This window comes from Suricata suricatta, chromosome 10 (assembly GCF_006229205.1).
Source record: "Suricata suricatta isolate VVHF042 chromosome 10, meerkat_22Aug2017_6uvM2_HiC, whole genome shotgun sequence".
Taxonomy (NCBI): Eukaryota; Metazoa; Chordata; class Mammalia; order Carnivora; family Herpestidae; genus Suricata; species Suricata suricatta.
This window is the reverse complement of record NC_043709.1, coordinates 97,519,961-97,538,037: the sequence shown is the minus strand read 5'-3', so window position 1 is coordinate 97,538,037 and position 18,077 is coordinate 97,519,961. Positions and strand designations below refer to the sequence as shown.

At 54.2% G+C, this 18,077-nt stretch overlaps 2 protein-coding genes across 2 annotated transcripts in view; both read left to right on the top strand.

The window, feature by feature from the left end:
- The window catches only part of P3H3 (prolyl 3-hydroxylase 3), a 10,820-nt gene extending 339 nt beyond the window's left edge, over positions 1 to 10,481 (top strand). Inside the window, 15 exon segments of the mRNA XM_029953091.1 lie at positions 1 to 157; positions 1,075 to 1,227; positions 1,553 to 1,751; positions 1,826 to 1,957; positions 2,454 to 2,590; positions 2,939 to 3,028; positions 4,468 to 4,520; positions 4,649 to 4,716; positions 4,834 to 4,958; positions 7,815 to 7,916; positions 8,249 to 8,399; positions 8,616 to 8,733; positions 8,807 to 8,882; positions 9,668 to 9,808; positions 9,949 to 10,481. The exon segment at positions 1 to 157 is cut by the window's left edge and continues 100 nt beyond it. Coding sequence (XP_029808951.1) covers positions 1 to 157; positions 1,075 to 1,227; positions 1,553 to 1,751; positions 1,826 to 1,957; positions 2,454 to 2,590; positions 2,939 to 3,028; positions 4,468 to 4,520; positions 4,649 to 4,716; positions 4,834 to 4,958; positions 7,815 to 7,916; positions 8,249 to 8,399; positions 8,616 to 8,733; positions 8,807 to 8,882; positions 9,668 to 9,808; positions 9,949 to 10,116 — 1,870 coding nt within the window. The 3' untranslated portion in view covers positions 10,117 to 10,481.
- Positions 10,482 to 10,602: 121 nt separating this feature from the next.
- GNB3 (G protein subunit beta 3) lies at positions 10,603 to 17,099 on the top strand. Its single transcript, XM_029953092.1, has 10 exons — positions 10,603 to 11,682; positions 11,925 to 12,011; positions 12,288 to 12,326; positions 13,843 to 13,949; positions 14,030 to 14,093; positions 14,228 to 14,390; positions 14,499 to 14,565; positions 14,658 to 14,859; positions 15,915 to 16,131; positions 16,472 to 17,099. Exons 2-10 carry the CDS (start codon positions 11,955 to 11,957, stop codon positions 16,576 to 16,578), a joined length of 1,023 nt encoding a protein of 340 aa, XP_029808952.1. The 5' UTR covers positions 10,603 to 11,682; positions 11,925 to 11,954; the 3' UTR covers positions 16,579 to 17,099.
- The last annotated feature ends 978 nt before the right edge of the window (positions 17,100 to 18,077 follow it).

The following is an 18,077-nucleotide window of genomic DNA, read 5'->3' as shown; positions in this document are numbered from 1 at the left end:
GCTCCGCGCGGCGCTCCGCCGGGCCGAGTGCCTGACCCAGTGCGGGGCGCAGAGGCTGGGCCCCGGGGGCGCGGCGCGGCTCCGCGTGGGGAGCGCGCTCCGGGACGCCTTCCGCCGCCGGGAGCCCTACAACTACCTGCAGCGGGCCTACTACCAGGTGTGGGAGCCGCCCGGGCCTGTTCCGGGGTCCTGCCCCGACCCGCGCGGCGCTGCTACTTGGAGCTCGCCAGGAGAGGGCGGAAAGCCGGCGCCCGGGACTCGGGGTGGGGCCGGGGGGAGGGCGGTCAACGGACCTCTGCTTTTGAGCTGGTCCCATCAAAACCACGTCAAGTACCCGCTGAGGTCGCCGAGGGACAGCCTAAGGGAGAGTGGGAGCGAAGCTGGAGCGGGGCTGCGTGGGTTCCTGAGACAGGGTGGAAGGAGATCGGAGATCGGAGATGGAGGGAAGGGGCCTGAAATGTTAGGTCCGCCTGAGACCTTCGTGGGGCGATGGCAGCCTCTTCCTAGGAGCGAAGCGGAGGGGATGGGAGAACCCCACCGCTAGACAAAAAGTATGCAGGGGGAGGAGGTGCCTTGAGTGCCAAGCGAGTGCAAAGCTAAGCAGCTCAGAGACCGGACGTGTGGGGGGCGGACCGCAGCTACTAGTTCAGTAGCTGTTGCCTACGTGGCTGGGGGAGGGGAGGGGCGCTGGTCCCACACACCTCAGCTCAGGGTCCTAGAGACCTGCGGGTTTTGCTGGCCGCTGAGGTCCCCCCCAATTCCTTACCGCACTTAGCTATCCTTTGCATCTTATACCCCAAACCAAGGCCCTGAGGTCCCTCTGCCCATATCGCACCCACTCCAAAGTCTCCAAGTCCCTCTTCCCTTAGCAACCAGACTCCTGAACATCCCCAGCACACGGGTTTCTAGGGGGTCTGGAGGTTGAGAGATGGTTAGTTCTGATTGACAAGCCTTCTAGAAGGTTCTGGGACAGTTCCTGGGTACCTGTGGAATGTGTAGGCCAGTGAGTAGGCAGAGAGAGGTCTGACACCTCAACCTGAGGACACTGACTCCCTCATCCTTCCTGCTTCTCAGCTGAAGAAGCTGGACCTGGCGGCAGCGGCAGCGCACACTTTCTTTGTAGCAAACCCAACACACCTCCAGATGCGGGAGGACATGGCCAAATACCGTCGTATGTCCAGGGTGCGGCCCCAGAGCTTCCAGGACCTGGAGACTCCACCACACTGGGTGAGACCCTTTGACTGGCTGGGTACGTAGGGCTCACTGGAATCTGACCCGTGTAGCTCAGGCGTCAGGAGGTCTGGGTACTATCCTCAGTAACCCTGGATGGAGAGTCCCTCTCTGGGACTTAGTTTTCTTCCTGAGGATCACTAAAGTTCACTGTTCTATCATTCCGATCCCGAGGCCCACCCTATATTCTCCAAGGTGAAGTGAGATCTGGAATCCATGCCCCAAATGAGACCAACGCCCCGCCCCTTCTTTCTACCTCTCAATCTTGTTTGGCACCCCAACCCCAGGCTCTCAGGTGACTGCCCATCCACCTCCCCAACAGGCAGCCTATGATGATGGCCTGGAGCTGCTGGGGCGCCAGGCGGCTGGACTGGCTCTTCCTCGGCTAGAGGAGGCCCTGCAGGAGAGCCTGGCCCAGATGGAGAGCTGCCGGGCTGGCTGTGAGGGGCCTGAGGAGCAGCAGAGGGAGGAGGAGGAGGAAGGGACTGGAGGCCAGGGGGGCCTCTATGAGACCATTGCAGGTAAGGAGTTGGGGGGTCACGGTGCTGCGGAGAGAAGCATCACAAGCTGAATGGCTCACCTGTGTTCTCTGCAGGGCACTGGATTCGGGTCCTACAGTGCCGGCAGCGCTGTGTGGGGGACACAGCTACACGTCCTGGCCGCAGCTTCCCTGTCCCTGACTTCCTTCCCAGCCAGTTGAGGCGGCTGCACGAGGCCCACGCTCAGGGTCAGTTGGGGAAGGGTGAGCACTGGGGGGTGACTGGGACTGGAAACAGGGGAAGGGACGGTTTGTCTCTGATAGTATCCTGAGCCCCATCTCTGCCTCTCTCCCGTCTGTCTCTGGACCTATAGTTAGTCAGGGCTTGATGGAGACCATCACTGCAGGAGGGCTCAATTGCTCTCCTTTGGCACTGTTTCAGAAAGCTCGGGAGATGGGTCACAAGGCTCCTTCTGCCCTTGGGGCTTCTCACCTTCCTTTACTCTCTCCTCTCTTCCTCCTCTTTGAACTGCCTATACAGCTCAGGTATGTTTGAGTCAGCTTCGGAAAGAAGCAATGGATAAACGTGTCTGCCATGCGGGATGGGAGCTTTGGAGTTGTTTGGCATCGGGAGGTCACCTTCTCTGGCTCTGCCTCTGTCACCCTGTCTTCTCTGCCTCCACCCAGGGACCACTGCCATTCTCAGTCTCTGGGCCCCGCCCCCACCCTGTTGCTCTGTCTCCAGTGGGGAATCTGTCCCAGGCTATGGAAAATGTCCTGAGTGTTCTGCTCTTCTACCCGGAGGATGAGGCTTCCCGGAAGGCTCTGAACCAGTACCAGGCCCAGCTGGGAGAGCCAAGACCCGGCCTCGGGCCAAGAGAGGTAACCCGGGCTCCATGCCAACTCTGTGAGGTAACCCGAAATCAAATATACCTGTGGAGCCACCTGGACTCTGTCTCCCCGACTAGTCCGCCACAAGCAGTCTTAGATCCAGCATTGGACTTGTCTCCACTCCCTGCTCCCCACTTCAGACTCCACTTCTGAATCCAAGTGCCAAGCCCACGCCCCCTTCCCTGAGCTTCACTGCTACTTGCTCTTGCCTAATGTGTCCTCCTGTGTGCATGCACCCTCGCACACACTCCTCCCCCCACCACCCTCCAGCTTTAACTTCCGTGCCCTACTCTCCTTGTCTCCCCCCGTTTCTTCTCCCTGTGGTCCACCATGCCTCAGGACATCCAGCGCTTCATCCTTCGATCCCTGGGGGAGAAGAGACAGCTCTACTATGCCATGGAGCACCTGGGGACCAGCTTCAAGGATCCTGTGAGTATTTCCCCTTCTCTCCATCCTACCTCTTAGTGCTCCTGCGGGAGGAAGAGAACAGTGATGCCCTCCATTTGTGTCACTTCAGTTTGCAACAAGACTTCCCATTTCCCCACCTTCCCTGGGAGGCTTGGAGAGGCATCTTCAGTCCCGGTTTCTCAGGGACAGAGGCAGGTACCTGCAGGAGAGGACAGCTTTGGGGTCGTGCAGACCTAGGTGTTGGTTTCTTCTCTGCCATTAACAAGCTCTGGACCTTCACTTGCCTCTGCCTCAATTTCCTTACCTGTAAAATGGGAACATCACACCTGTCTCATAGGGCTATCGAAACCCTAGCACTTGCTAGAAATTAAAGAAAGTTCTGTTGCTGTTGCTTTCATTACTATTCTTTTTGTTGTAGTCCTGAGAGGAAACGAAAGGGCAGAGGCTGGTTCATTGCTAGGACAAGAGCATAAAGCAGGTTTCCTCAACCTTCTTGGCACTATTGACTTTCTTGACATGATAATTCTTTGCAGGGGAGGAGAAGGGGGCTTTCCTAGGCATAATAGGATGTTCAGCAGCCTCCCAGGACTCTATCCAATAGATGTCAATAGCACTCTCTGAGTCATGACCATCAAAAATGTTTCCAGACATTGCCAAATGCAAAATCTCCCTGTTTGAGAAACACTGGTTCAAAGCATAGACTCTAAAGCTAGTTAGGTATGTGTGTGTGTGTGCGTGTGTATGTATGTATGTATGTATTTTAAGTAGCCTCCACACCCAACTTGAGGTTGGACCTCAGGACCCCAAGACCAGGAGTCATATGCTCTACCCACTGAGCCACTACATGCCCCTCTAAAGCTAGTTTGAATCTCAAATCTGTCACTAACTAGCTATGTGGTCTTGGGCTTATTAATTTACCCCTCAGTGTCGTAAAAATTTTTTTTTAAGTTTTATTATTTATTTTGAGAAAGAGAGAGACAGAGAGCCTGAGCAGGGGAGGGCCAGAGAGAGAATCTCAAACAGGTTCCACTCGGTCAGTTGCAGAGCTCAATGTGGGGCTGGAACTCACAAACGGTGAGATCATGACCTGAGCCGAAATCAGGAGTCGGGACACTTAACCGACTTAGCCACTCAGGCGCCCCTTAGAGTCTTCAATTGCAAAATGGGCACATTAAGACAAGGTGTTTTGTAAGAGCATTGCAGACACTAAATGATAAAGTTTCATGTAGTCCGCTTTCATGTATAAAGTTTTTAGAACAGTACCTGACAAATAGTTCTACGTAAGCAGTTGTTACAGAGTTTGGCCTAGCACTCAGGGCTCCCGACAATGAGTCTGGGGCTTTTCCCACCTCTACCTTCCTCTCTGAGAGCGGGAGGACCTGAATGTGGTAGTTTAGAGTCCAATGTCAGGGGTTCAGGCTGGACATGGTGGGTGATGGCGCTTTTCCTGACCGTCCCAGGATTCCTGGACCCCAGCGACTGTCATCCCAGAGGCACTTAGAGAAAAGCTCAGGTAGGAGATGCCCTGTGGTGGGATGGTCCTGGCCTGAACTGGAAGGTGAGGGAGGGGTCCTGGAAGATCTGGGAAAGATGGGTCTGGACTGGCCTGTGCATCCACTAAGTATGTCTCTCACTCCTGAGAGAGGATCAAGAGAAGAGACCTTGGGACCATGAGCCACCACAGCCGAAGCCCTTGACCCACTGGAAGGGTAAGTTTCCGGGAGAGCAGGAAGCAGGAGCCTAGAGGGCCTGCAGGCGGCCAGCTACTTCTGGGTCTTCCCTCAGGGGGGCGCTCAATGCCCTCTGCCCTGTTCCTTCCCCTTCAGATGTCCTGCTCCTGGAGGGAGTAACCCTGACTCAGGATGCAAGACAGCTGAATGGGTCCGAACGGGCCGTGTTGGATGGGCTGCTCACCCCAGCTGAGTGTGGGCTGCTGCTGCAGCTGGCCAAGGTAAGAAGATCTGTGAGTAGGCGACACTGTTGGCTAGTTAGGGACCTCAGGTACATCCCGTGCAGCCTGCCCCCTGTTCTGCCCTCTCTGATTCTCCAGGGGCCTGCGCTTGCCATCACCTCACCCCTGTGGACAAGTTCCGTTCCTCTTATCTTAGCTGATGTGGGGTGGACGGACACTCTTTACAAAGGAATTTTGCTAGACATTGATAGGAAGAACAAAACAAAAACCATGAAGGGAGAAAAAAGGGTGAGTGTGCAGGTGAAGATTCCTTGAGAGTTTAATTATTGGCTTGGCCGATAGCTTAGCGAATACACAGGTGTCTTCTCCCCTCTGTTGTATCCTCGAGAGTTTGCATTGAGTGATCCACATTCACCAGGCTGAGTCTTACTGTGCCTTCCATACACACTTACTGAGTGTCTGCTATGTACTCAGAACTACTGGGTTCCAGGGGGAGGTAGATGAACACAGAGGGCTCACTGTATAGAGAAGGAATCAGACATGCAGACACATAATTAGAGCGAGGGGCAAGTTTGTTATGTGTACACATCCAAATAGAAGCGCCGAAATGCAAAGTCACAGAAGGCTTACTGGGCAGGGGGCTGGCATTTGAGCTCAGTCTTAAGGATGAGTTAACGAGGCAGAGAAGGGGAGGAAAGCCAGATGGGAAGGGAGCAGGGCAGGAGGTACTCTGGGAAATGCAGTAGAGCACAGGAGTTAAGGTCATGGGCTGGCCCCAACGATAATTACCTGGGTCAGCTCATGCAATGTGTTTTAATGTCTCTGAGCCTAGTTTCTTCATCTGTAAAATAGGGCTAAAGGCAGTGGATTCTTTTAGGGTTGTTGTGACATAGTGCATGGTAAAGGTGTTAGAAGAATATAAAAAGTGCTTAGGGTTAGCTGTCGCTGTTATCATCAGGCTATGTATTATCCAGAAGAGGTACAGGGGAGAGAACCCAAAGGTGGAGAGATGGAACAGATCATGAAGGGCCTCTGTACCCCACCAGGTAGTTTGTAGATGGTGGACAGCTTATTGGAGAATTTAAGGAGGATTTAACTTTGACGTTCCCATCCCTCAGCAGGAGCAGGGTCCGGAGTCACCATTCTGCAGAATCGATAGATCCCTCTAGCGGCACTGTGGAGAATGCAATGGGAGAGGAATGTAGGGGGAGAGGCTTCTTGATGCAAGAGTGCCACGTCGGTTAGATATTCATTTCAAGGAAATGAAGACAGGGGACAGATGAGAAAAGATTTAGAAAATCAAAGATAGGGGGCGCCTGGGTGGCTCAGTCTGTTGAGCCTCCGACTTCAGCTCAGGTCAGATCTCACGTTCATGGGTTCAAGCCCCGCGTTGGGCTCTGTGCTGACAGCTAGCTCAGAGCCTGGAGCCTGCTTCCGGTTTTGGGTCTCTCTCTCTCTCTGACCTTCCCCCTCTCATGCTCTGTCTCTCTCTGTATCAAAAATAAATAAAACATTTAAAAAATTAAAAAAAAAAAAAAGAAAATCAAAGATTGAGAAGTTCAGGACTGAAAGATAGAGTCAGGGATAACTCCCAAGTGTCGGAGTTTCTTTCTGTTTCTTCATCACACCAAATTCATTCTGGCCTCAGGACCTTTGCCCTTACTGTTTCCGCAGCCTAGAACGTTTTTTTCTCTCTCACATATTGAAGTGGCTCCTTCCTGTCATTTGCTTTCAATTTGGTTGTCACCTCATCAATTAGCTGTCGCCTAACCACTGCCTGGGTAGTCTCAAGATTGTAACCCCATTTTTAATTTTCTTTTCTTTAAAAAAATTTTTTTAATTTTTATTTATTTTTGAGAGAGAGACAGAGTGAGAGGGGCAGAAAGAAAGAATCCCAAGCAGGCTCCATACTGTCAGCACAGAACCCGATGTGGGGCTTGAACTCACAAACTGTGAGATCATTACCTGAGCTGAAACCAAAGCCAGACGCTCAATGACTGAGCCACCCAGGTGCCCCTGTTTTTTCTTTTTACCATTTCTCACCATCTGAACTTACCTGGTTTATTTGTTCGTTTATTATCTCAACATATGAACTGCATGAGAGCAGTGACCCTTTCATGTTCACAGATATGTACTCAGTGCCTAGAACAGTGCCTGACATATAGTAAGTGCTCAGTACAAATTTGTTGAATGAATAAATACAAGAATCGAAGGTTAGATGGCTTGGGTGACTAGGCAGTCTCAGAGATGAAGTTTATATACAGGGTTATAGGTGGTGGTTTCAAAAACCAACCAAAAGAATAGGTGTCAGGAAAGGGACATCCAAACACCAGGAGACCCCCAGGTAATGACATTCGCATAGGTGGTTGGGTAATTGGGACTCAGCATCAAGAGTCCTCACATTCACCGAGAATCTGTCAGGTGGGAAGAGGTCAGAGAGAGGCACCCAGGCGGATGCTGTCTCCCCGCCTCGCACTGGTTGGGACTTCACCTGACTATCAAACTTCCTGCTATGGCCTTTTCTCTGGAAAGAATCCTATATTCTTGGCTCATTAGGAATGAATGCTCAAGCCCCTCCTGCCCCACTTCCCCAACAGCCCTTAGGCTCTCAGAGGCCCCTCTGTAGGGAGCTCTCCAGAGTCCTGGGCATAGAACCCCCCGTGACTGGGATTCCAGATCTTTACCAGAGAGTGACAATACAGACACAAAGATAGTCATTCTGTGAAAAGGGCAGCAGCTCAGGGAAGGGGGCCGCCAGAGAATGTTAGGGGCTTCTAGCTTCTTCCAGGAAGCAGAAGGATTGGAGGAACGTCTTGTAGCCCTGTGGGCAGTGAGGTGGGAGATAGCCTGGGACCCAGGGAGTGTGACTCCACTGCCAGCTGTGTCTCTCCATAGGATGCCACTGAGGCTGGAGCCAGGTCTGGCTATCGTGGCCGCCGCTCCCCTCACACCCCCCACGAACGCTTTGAGGGGCTCACGGTGCTCAAGGCTGCGCAGGTGAGAGGAGGCCCCCATGCCCTGGTCTGAAACCCAGAACTGGAGAAGAGGGTATGCAGGAGGCTGGGTACCCCGGCTTGAGCAGCTCTCCAGGGACTGAGCGTACCTGAGTCCTCTGCCTAGAGTTGAGGGTAGGAGGAGGTGTTCTGAGATGTAGGGACCTGGGTTATAGCCACAGAGCCAATGGAAGGGGCAGTCTGGCCTGACGGACAGAGCTGGCTGCTAAGACTCCAAACCCGTGGGTGGAGAGCAATGGAAGTAGGACAGGGGCTGGGGCTGGGCTGTCCTTCCATGGCCCCCTCCTTTCCCGCCCTTCCTTTCTCTACTGGCAGCTGGTCCGGGCCGGGGCCGTGGGCAGTCAGGGGGCTAAGCTGCTTCTGGAGGTGAGCGAGCGCGTACGGACCTTGACAGAGGCCTACTTTTCCCCGGAGCGGCCCCTGCATCTTTCCTTCACCCACCTGGTATGCCGGAGTGCCATAGAAGGTAATTGCCAGGGACCCTCACTGTTCCTCCCCAACCTCAAGCCCCTGATGGGCATTGCATGCCCTCAGCACCCCCAAACTCGGTGGGTTTTCTGACTCCCCTGCCCAGCAGAGGGCCTGCCTGGTCAGCCTGCCCATGAACCCCCAAAGCTGCAGGGTGAGTATGGATGGCAGTGGATGGGGACAGAGGTGGTCACCAGGCCCCCTTGCTTCCCAGGGGAGCAAGAACAGCGCATGGACCTGAGTCACCCGGTGCATGCAGACAATTGTGTGCTGGACCCCGACACTGGGGAGTGCTGGAGGGAGCCCCCAGCCTACACCTATCGTGACTACAGGTGGGTGCCCCCCCACCCCAGGGGTCAGGCAGGTGTGCCTGGGCTGGAGTCTGACTTCTTCCTTTCTTTCCAGTGGGCTCCTCTACCTCAATGACGACTTCCATGGTGGGGACCTGTTCTTCACAGAGCCCAACGCCCTCAAAGTCACAGTAAGCAGGGCCCGGGGTGGGAGTGGGGGGAGTGCCGCAGGGAGCCCAGCTGTGGGCTCAGGATTCAAAACAGAAGGTTTCCAGAGGCAAATGCAGGGAAATGGCCCCAGGGCCACCTTAACCCTTCCCTTGCCTGGCCTCCCCAGCCCTCTCCACCACTTGTCTGTGTTCAGGGGCTCTCTTAGAGGTTGATTACCCCTCCCCAGGAGATCTCGACTGACCCCTCCACACCCTGCCTTCAGTGTTTGCCTCACCCCTTCAGGGAGGGTGCGTAAAGCACAGGACCCCAAGTCCCTATTCCAGGTAGAAACCAGGGGCTAGAATTGGGCAGAAGGAGAGGGGCAGTGATTTTTAGCATTTATTGCTCTATTTTACCCACCTACCTCCTTCTCCACTAAAACCAGCTACTGATAATCCAAGGCCTCCTTGAGGTGGAGGAATGTCCCCAAGATCCTCATGTACTCAGAGCCTGGTACTCAGATTGTATCACGCCCTGGGTCCAAAGGATTAGGCGGGGGGTGGGGGGCGGTGGACCAGCAGGAGGCTCTCCACGGAGGCCCCTCATTTTTGGCTCCAGCTCCTCTAGCCTTGGTCTGGCGTTTGTGCTCCTCAGGTTAAGGCCGATTTCTTATTTCCCCCAAGATCATCCCAGAATTAAGGAACGGGAAGTGATGGGTAGGAGAGCTGAACAGTTTGTGCCCCTGCCCCCATCCTGCTCTAGGAAGTCAGGGTCATGTTCTGCAAGAGCGCCTGTCCCTGGAGCTGAACCTGCCCTCACCCCCCAGGCTCAGGTTCGGCCTCGCTGTGGACGCCTCGTGGCCTTCAGCTCTGGTGGGGAGAATCCCCATGGTGTATGGGCTGTGACTCGGGGACGGCGCTGCGCCCTGGCACTGTGGCACACGTGGGCACCTGAGCACAGGGAGCAGGTGAGGCGGAGCTGGAGTAGGAAGGGATGGCCCTACCTGGTCTGTGAAGGATGAGGGGCAGGGGCTGAGATGCCCCAAGGAGGGTCCTCAGGGCAAGGTGGTATAGGAGCTTGGGCCAGACTCTCCTCCCCACTCCCCAGGAGTGGATGGAAGCCAAAGAGCTACTGAAGGAGCCAGAGGAGGAAGAGGAGGAGGAAGAAGAGGAAGAAATGCCCAGCAGAGATCCTTCCCCAGAACCCCCCAGCCTCAGGCTTCAACCGGTCCAGGACAAAGTTGGGAAACCACCTCGGGTCCGAGAGGAGCTGTGAGGGACTGAGCCAGCTCCTTGGGGATGTGGCCACTTGACTTGTGAAAAGGGCCACCTTGATGCCAGGACCCACGAGAAGCCCCCATGTGATGAGAGCAGAAGAGTGAGCTGTCTATCCCTGTACCCCTACTCCCTTGGGGATCATGAGGGCCATCCAGCCCTGGACTCTGAGGACAGTGCACAGACCACCCTAGAGCTCATGAGGCCTGGCTAATGGACCTCCAGCCCTAGGACAGACCGAGGACACTGTGCCTCCCTGGAAAGAAAAGGCAGGGATAGGACCTGACTGCTTCAAATGTGAAGGATGAGAGGGAGGATAACCCCAGTGCCCCATCCCAGCCTGTAATAAAGAGCTGAAGATCCTCAGCCAGGGCGCCCGGTGGAGTGTATCACAGTTTCTCTGGTGTCTGCAGAGGGGAGTGGCTGTGGCTGGTCTGGGAGGAGACAGGTGTCTTTGGGCCTCCCAGAGACGGGGCCGCTCAAAGCCTGTGATTTGTCAAGGAAATCTCAGCCACCTGCTCCCTGCATGCAAATGGACCCAAACCCCTGACAGCTGCTCTTTGGGCCTCCAACTCTAAGCCCTGTCTTCCCTCTCTGAGCTTGACCGAAACATAGGGCAGCCTGATCCTTCTGGTTCTGGCCTTCACAGCCCCAGCAGGACTCTCTGAGTCATGGGGGCAAGGAGTGGGCCAAACCCTAGATGGGAGCCAGGTCGCGGTTGCGCCCCATTTCCTACCCTTGGTCCACTCAAAGCAGGGACAGGCCCATCCATCTTCCTCTCTGGATCCCCTGGACTTCTCCCCACCCCCCAGGATCAGACCCAGGGGCAGCTGGTTGGGGTTTGTTGAGAAGAAGGATTATCCAGATCAGTCCCTTCTAATCTCAGCTCTCGCCTGTACCCTCCCCATATTCACCGTAACCCCCTCCCCCCTTCCCCACAACTCTGAACTAAGAGTCAAAATCTTGGGTATTGACAATGAGCCACCTCTCACCCTCCTATTCTGGCTCCTGGACTGGTTGCTAGGCAGGCCGTGACTGCCACCATCGTGCACGTTGGTGGGGGACCAGGGCCTGGGCAGGGGGGAGGCCTGGAGCTGTCGTTACTTCAGCTCCTCTGTCCCCCTCCCCAGCCCCAAACTTTAATCCTCACAGCTTTGCTCTAATCCCATGGGGCCTGATGCTCTTATCTCTGCCTACAGGGACACTGGCCAGGGAAGCACCCCTCAACCCCTCTTCCCTCTAGGTGTGAGGGGCTGCTCCTCTCTATAGCCCCACACCCCTAATCCCCCCTACCCACCACCCCAGGCTGGGCCCAAGTCTCTCTGGAAGCCTCACGCCTCCCTTCCTGCCCTCTCCCACACCGTTGCCAGCTGATTTCATTCGTCTGACGTCGTCGTTGTCATTAGCCCTACCCTTCTCTGTCAGTGCCCCCCCCCCCGCCCCAGGGTTGGGGCCAGGCCAGGCCAGCTCCTCTGGCAGCAGAGCCAGGGCAGGTGACGGGTTGGCGTCGCAGCTGAGGGAGTGAGGAGGCGCCTGGAAACCTGGGAGAGGTCCAGTCAGAGTCCAAGTAAGAGGGATCTGGCCCGGCTTGGCTGTCCGGGGCTGGGGGCTGCAGGGAGGGCTTGGACAGGGCTGGGCTTGGCTGTGCTGGGCTCCAAACAAGAAGGTGGGGTGGGGAGGTGGTTCAGGCCACCCGGTCGTTTCTCGATTTCTTGTAGCAGGGCTCCAGCCCCTGAGTGTGGTGCAGCGGGGCGGACAGAAACATGGCCTGGTGGGGACCCCCCCACACCTGCCCCATGTTCCTGACAGGAGCCAGAGCTACCCCTCAACCTGTCGGCCATGGGGGAGATGGAGCAGCTGCGGCAGGAAGCGGAGCAGCTCAAGAAGCAGATTGCCGTAACCCCAGAGCCCTTCCACAGGGGGACCCCTAAAAACATGGAACCAGGGACATGAGGGAGCGTGGACCAGGGGGAAGGGGGCTGGATTTACTCTTAAGTGGCACCTTAGAGACCCCTGACCTGGAAATGACCAGAGACTTTCTGAATGTGGATCTCCTATTTGAGATGTCCCCGAAACCCTAGAGCCCGAAGCCCACTGACCTCAGGCCCCTGCACCCACTACCCCCACCTTGCCTTTGTGCGCCCCTGATGTCTGCTTCCCTCCCATCCCCAGGATGCCAGGAAAGCCTGTGCTGACATTACTCTGGCAGAGGTGAGACCTGACCCCCATGAGGCAGGGCCAGAGGGGAGGACAGTGGAGGGGAAGGGAGGGGAGTTCCCTGACCAGCAACAGCCTGGTGCCCAAGCTTAGTACAGCATGTCCTTGGAATGGGGAACGACATTGATTAATTCATTCAACACACATTTAGTGAGATCTGCTGTAGGCCAGGCACCTTATTGGAAACTACAAATGCAGATGCTGTCCCTGTCCTCAACCATAACACAAGTATGATCACACCCTCTCACCGGGTGATTTTTTTGCAAATCACAAACCCTTATAGACCAGTTACTTGGTTTTTTATTGGTTTTGTTTTGTTTTTTTTAATGTTTATTTTTGAGAGAGAGAGACAGAGCATGAGCAAGGGAGGGGCAGAGAAACAGAAACAGAATCAGAAGCAGGCTCCAGGCTCTGAGGTGTCAGCACAGAGCCCAATGCATGGCTTAAACTCACAAACCATGAGATCATGACCTGAGCTGAAGCAGAAGCTTAACCAACTGAGCCACCCAGGTGCCCCCAGTTACTTGTTTTCTAATCGTGTCCTTCACCAATTCTAAGGGCACATCTTTTTACAATGTGACATCTATGAGATCAAGATGTGTCCAGAAATAGATGATGCCTTACATTTATAACTGTCGATATATTTTTTTCTTTCTCATGATGCCTAAAGGCATGGTGCTTCTTGGAGTTGGGGGCATCTTCTATTGGATTAAATATGTTCATAGGAAGAGGGAACGCTTACTGAAAACTTGCTGGGAGCCAAACACTGGGCTACGTTGTGTAGATACATCATTGCATTTGATTTTCATGACAACCTCATGAGTTGATGCTACAAACCTCATTTTGAGGAAACAGGCTCAGAGAGGGAGAGTAACTGGCCCAAGATACCAAAGCAAGTAAGGCCACTGACTTGAGCCCCAGCCTAAGTTGAGAAGCTGGATAGAGTTTAAGGGACCTAGGACAGCAAATTTCGGTCTCCCATCCAAGTACTAACCAGGCCCGACCCTGCTTAGCTTCCGAGATCGACAAGATCAGGCGCGTTCAGGGTGGTATGGCTGTAGATGGACCACAAATTTTGGGAGGTGCCATGTCAGGGTCATGGGGCTGCCCTGGGTGCCCAGGAAAAGAGAAAGCCATACCTCAAGTGTGTGGGACTTAGCTCCAGTGGCTTGAGACAGCAAATGTATGCATCTCTTCCCAAGTCCATGTTTGGTGACTTCACTCTGGCAGCTTGAAATTGGGAGTGTTTACGTGATGGAAATCATTCTGGTCTCCTCCTCCCCCATCCCCCACTTGTCAAACACTTAGCACTATGCTGCTGGCCATGCATGGTCTCTCCCACATCAGTCAAAGCCATTCCAAGGAAGAGACTTCTTTCTCTTTCTCTAAGGCTGGAGGCCTGACCCAGAGCCTGGCACAGAACAGAAACTTGTACAGATCAGTGACTGTGACACTGACGTCTAGGTGTGTACTCTATACACCCTGATTTCTAGTGCCCCCTTTTCTGCAGCTGGTGTCTGGCCTTGAGGTCGTGGGAAGAGTCCAGATGCGGACAAGGCGGACATTAAGGGGACACCTGGCCAAGATCTATGCCATGCACTGGGCTACTGACTCCAAGTAAGACTTGAGAGGCACCCAGAGGTGAGCGGGCAGGAAGGAAGGAGAGGCTTGGGTGACATGGGGTGCCCTCTCCCCAGGCTGCTGGTAAGTGCCTCGCAAGACGGGAAGCTGATCGTGTGGGACACCTATACCACCAATAAGGTACCTGGCCCCCCGCCCCCCCATCCCCCTGTCTATCCTTTGGGGCATTCATCGTGCCTGCCCTCCTCTGCCCTCCCCTACCCTCCCAATCGAGGAGCTGCGCTCAGGTCCTGTGTCTGCCCACCCTCCCGCAGGTGCATGCCATCCCCCTGCGCTCCTCCTGGGTTATGACCTGTGCCTATGCCCCATCAGGCAACTTTGTGGCCTGTGGGGGGCTGGACAACATGTGCTCCATCTATAGCCTCAAATCCCGTGAGGGCACTGTCAAGGTCAGCCGGGAGCTGTCTGCTCACACAGGTGAGTGAGAGACCCTCTCTTCCAGTCCCTGTCTCCAGAGGCCCAGGGAAGCCCCAGCACGAGGGGGGCTGTGGGCCTGCAGCCAGGGTGCTGTCCTCACCACCCCAGGTTATCTCTCTTGCTGCCGCTTCCTGGATGACAACAACATTGTGACCAGCTCCGGGGACACCACTTGGTGAGGACAGAACACTGTGGGTGCGGGGGCCTGGGGCACTGCTCTGTCCTGGCTTTTCTGTGACAACGTGACAGCCTCCTCTCCTCCGGCAGTGCTCTGTGGGACATCGAGACTGGGCAGCAGAAGACTGTGTTTGTGGGACACACAGGGGACTGTATGAGTCTGGCTGTCTCTCCTGACTTCAAACTCTTCATTTCGGGGGCCTGTGACGCCAGCGCCAAGCTCTGGGACGTGCGGGAGGGAACCTGTCGGCAGACATTCACTGGCCACGAGTCGGACATCAACGCTATCTGCGTGAGCCCCGCTCTGTGCCCCAACTCGTGGGACCCCCCTCACCACGCCCAGCACATGCATCCTTCATCCCAGCCTGAGCACCCTACCCCTTTCTTTTTAACGTCCCTCTTTGGAATACGTTCACCTTACAGAAAAGGCACAAGAGTAACCAAAAAAAGGGCTCCCATCTACCCTTCACCCATATTCGTTGCTTACATTTTACCACACTTGCTCTATTATTCTCTCTGTAGAGGGAGGGAGGGATGCATGGAAAGACAGACAGACATATACACCTAGATGTGGATACGGATACATTTTATTAATTTCCCCAGAATTTACAGAATAAGTTGCAGATATCATGGTTCTTTACCCCTTAAATGCTTTCAATGCATGGTTCCTAATAACAAGGCCATTCTCTTTCTTCTGTAGCCACCATATTAATTCTCCAAATCAAATTTAACACTGACACGATATAGTCTACAGTCTATATTCAAGTTTCACCAATTGTCTCAAAATGTCCGTAATAGCAGTGGTTCTTATGTTATTTTTCTGTCCCTGGACACATATTGCATTTCCTTGCCATATCTTTTCAGTTACCTTTAAACTGGAACCTTTTTTCTACTTTTGTCTTTCATGACATTCACATTTTTGAAGAGTACAAACCAATTTTCTTTAGTCCGTTTGAGTTTATCTGACGTTTCATCATGCTAAGATTCAGGTCATGCATTTGCACATGGCCCCGTATTTATGCTCTCTGATCCAGCCTGGAGCCTGGAGTCTGGGACAACCACTGCCCTTCTAGCCATGTGACCCTGGGCCAGCTGTCTGCCCTCCCTCCGCCCTGAGCTGTCGGGCAATGTGGAAATAGTACCTGCTGGGCGCGCCGGAGCAAGGGGCCCGTGAAGGGTGTAGGGGAGCGGCTAGAGCGGGATAAAAGTCAGCGGTGAAGAGTGGGGAACAGACAGGCAGACCGGCTGAGGGAAAGAGCTTGCTCTGGCAGGAGCCAGGGAGAGAGCAGGACAGGGAGCGGGCTGCCCAGATCCGGGTCCTAACCCCCTTGCCACCTGTACCCTCAGTTCTTCCCCAACGGAGAGGCCATCTGCACGGGCTCAGACGACGCCTCCTGCCGCCTGTTTGACCTGCGGGCGGACCAGGAGCTGATTGCCTACTCCCACGAGAGCATCATCTGTGGCATCACATCCGTGGCCTTCTCCCTCAGCGGCCGCCTGCTCTTTGCAGGCTACGACGACTTCAACTGCAACATCTGGGACTCCATGAAGTGCGAGCGTGTGGGTAAGGGCCGGCCCCCTTACTGCCACCTCAGCCGGAAGGACCTTCCTGCTTGCTCTCTGGAGACCCTCTAACCACCGTTCCCTAGTTACCAGATGACTCTGAGCTCTATCCCTAGAATGTAGTTCCCTTTGGTTGTGAATCTAGGGCCAACCTTCTCCTGTCCCTCCCCACACCTCACCCTACTACCCTCCACAGAGATTGGCCTCAAGAAAAATCCTGCCCTTTAGGGCTAATCCTCTTTCAGTGGCTCAGGGTCCATGGCCAATCTAACCTAGGATTCCTACATGTGCGCACACACTCTCTCTGCCAAAACAGGCTGACTCCTCTCCCTCTTCCCCAGGGGTCCTCTCTGGCCACGACAACAGGGTCAGCTGCCTGGGGGTCACAGCTGATGGGATGGCTGTGGCCACTGGCTCCTGGGACAGCTTCCTCAAAGTCTGGAACTAAGAAGGCTGGAGGAGGGGCGGTAAAAGGCCATGAAGACACTCAACTGCCCCTCCCCTGCCCAATTTTTTTAAGGTTTCTTTCAGTTTTCTCTTCTATACCCCAGCTGCCATTCCCACCCAGCTTTGTCCCTTGAGGGCAGTGGGGGAAAATGGGGAGCCTGCCTTTGGGAGGCAGCATCAGGGAAACGGGGGCAAAGAATTGCCCCATCTCCTCCCATGGTCTCCCCTCCCCATGGTCCTGCGGCTTCCCCTTAATAAGCAAGGACAACTGACCCCTCCCCAGCCCCTGGCAGGCCTACCAGGCTTCCTTCCGGTCTGAGGCCCCAGTCCCTAGAATTCCTCCCCCAGAGCCACTACCTTTATCCAGATCTGGGTGGCAGCCGGTGCTCAGCCCTGTGGCCACGGTTTTGGTACCACTAGGACCCTGGCCCTCATCTCCTTCATGATTTCTGCCTTTTCTACCTTCTTTATTTCTCTCCTAAAGCACCTGCAATAAATTGTAGCATCTTGGTATGTCTGGGATGTTTGGCTTCTGCCCCACTTCTGTTCCAAAAAGATACAGGTCCAACACAAGTAATAAAGCATTACAGGTGCAATGATAAAGACTGGGTACCAGATAGCTTGTGGGCAGAAAGTAGGCAGGAAGCAGAAGCCCAGGCCTCACAGAGAAGGCCTGAGATAGGTCAGGAGGAGAAGGTGGCTAGGGGAGCACATGCACTGTAGTTCACTACAACCTGCCTATGGTGCGTCTGTAGGAGAAGGTTATGTTGAGAAGGAATTAGGTTATAAAAGACCCTGAATGCTAGGCTAGGGTGTATACTTTATCCTAAGGGCAATGGGGAACAAGAGTTTTGAAGAGAGTAGTTACAGGGTCACAGTCGTGCTTCTCAGAGAGGTCACCCCTTGGGTGCCAGGGTGGCTCAGTCAATTAAGTGTTTGACTCCAGATTTCGGTTCAGGTCATGATCTCAGGTCATGAGTTCGAGCCCCACATCAGACTCTGTGCTGACAGTGCAGAGCCTGCTTGGGATTCTCCCTCCACCCCTCCCTTGCTCATGCTCTCTCTGTCTCTCAAAATAAAAAAATACCACTTAAAAATTTTTAATAAAAAGAAAAGAAAAAGGTCTTTTCTAGCAGCAGTGTAGGTTGATGAAATGGTGGGAGGCAAGACTGGAGAGAAACAAGGCAGGAGGTAGGTGGCAAGAAATGCAAGAAACATAAGACAGGAGGCAAGGAAAGGGATGGAGAAGAGGTTAAAGAGTACAGAATCATGAGGATTGAGTGCCAAGTGCCAGGAGACGGGATATTAAGAGGAAAGGAGTCAAGGTAATGGCCAAGGTTCAGGTTTGGGCAACTGGTGATAATGCTGTTATTTACAGGCATAGAGAATAGGGGATGAAGAATAGCTTTGGGGAAAAGATTACAAATTCATCTGTAGACAGACTACCTGTGTAGTGCCTTTGAGGCAGGTGGATAAAGGTCAGGGTTAGATACAGAGACC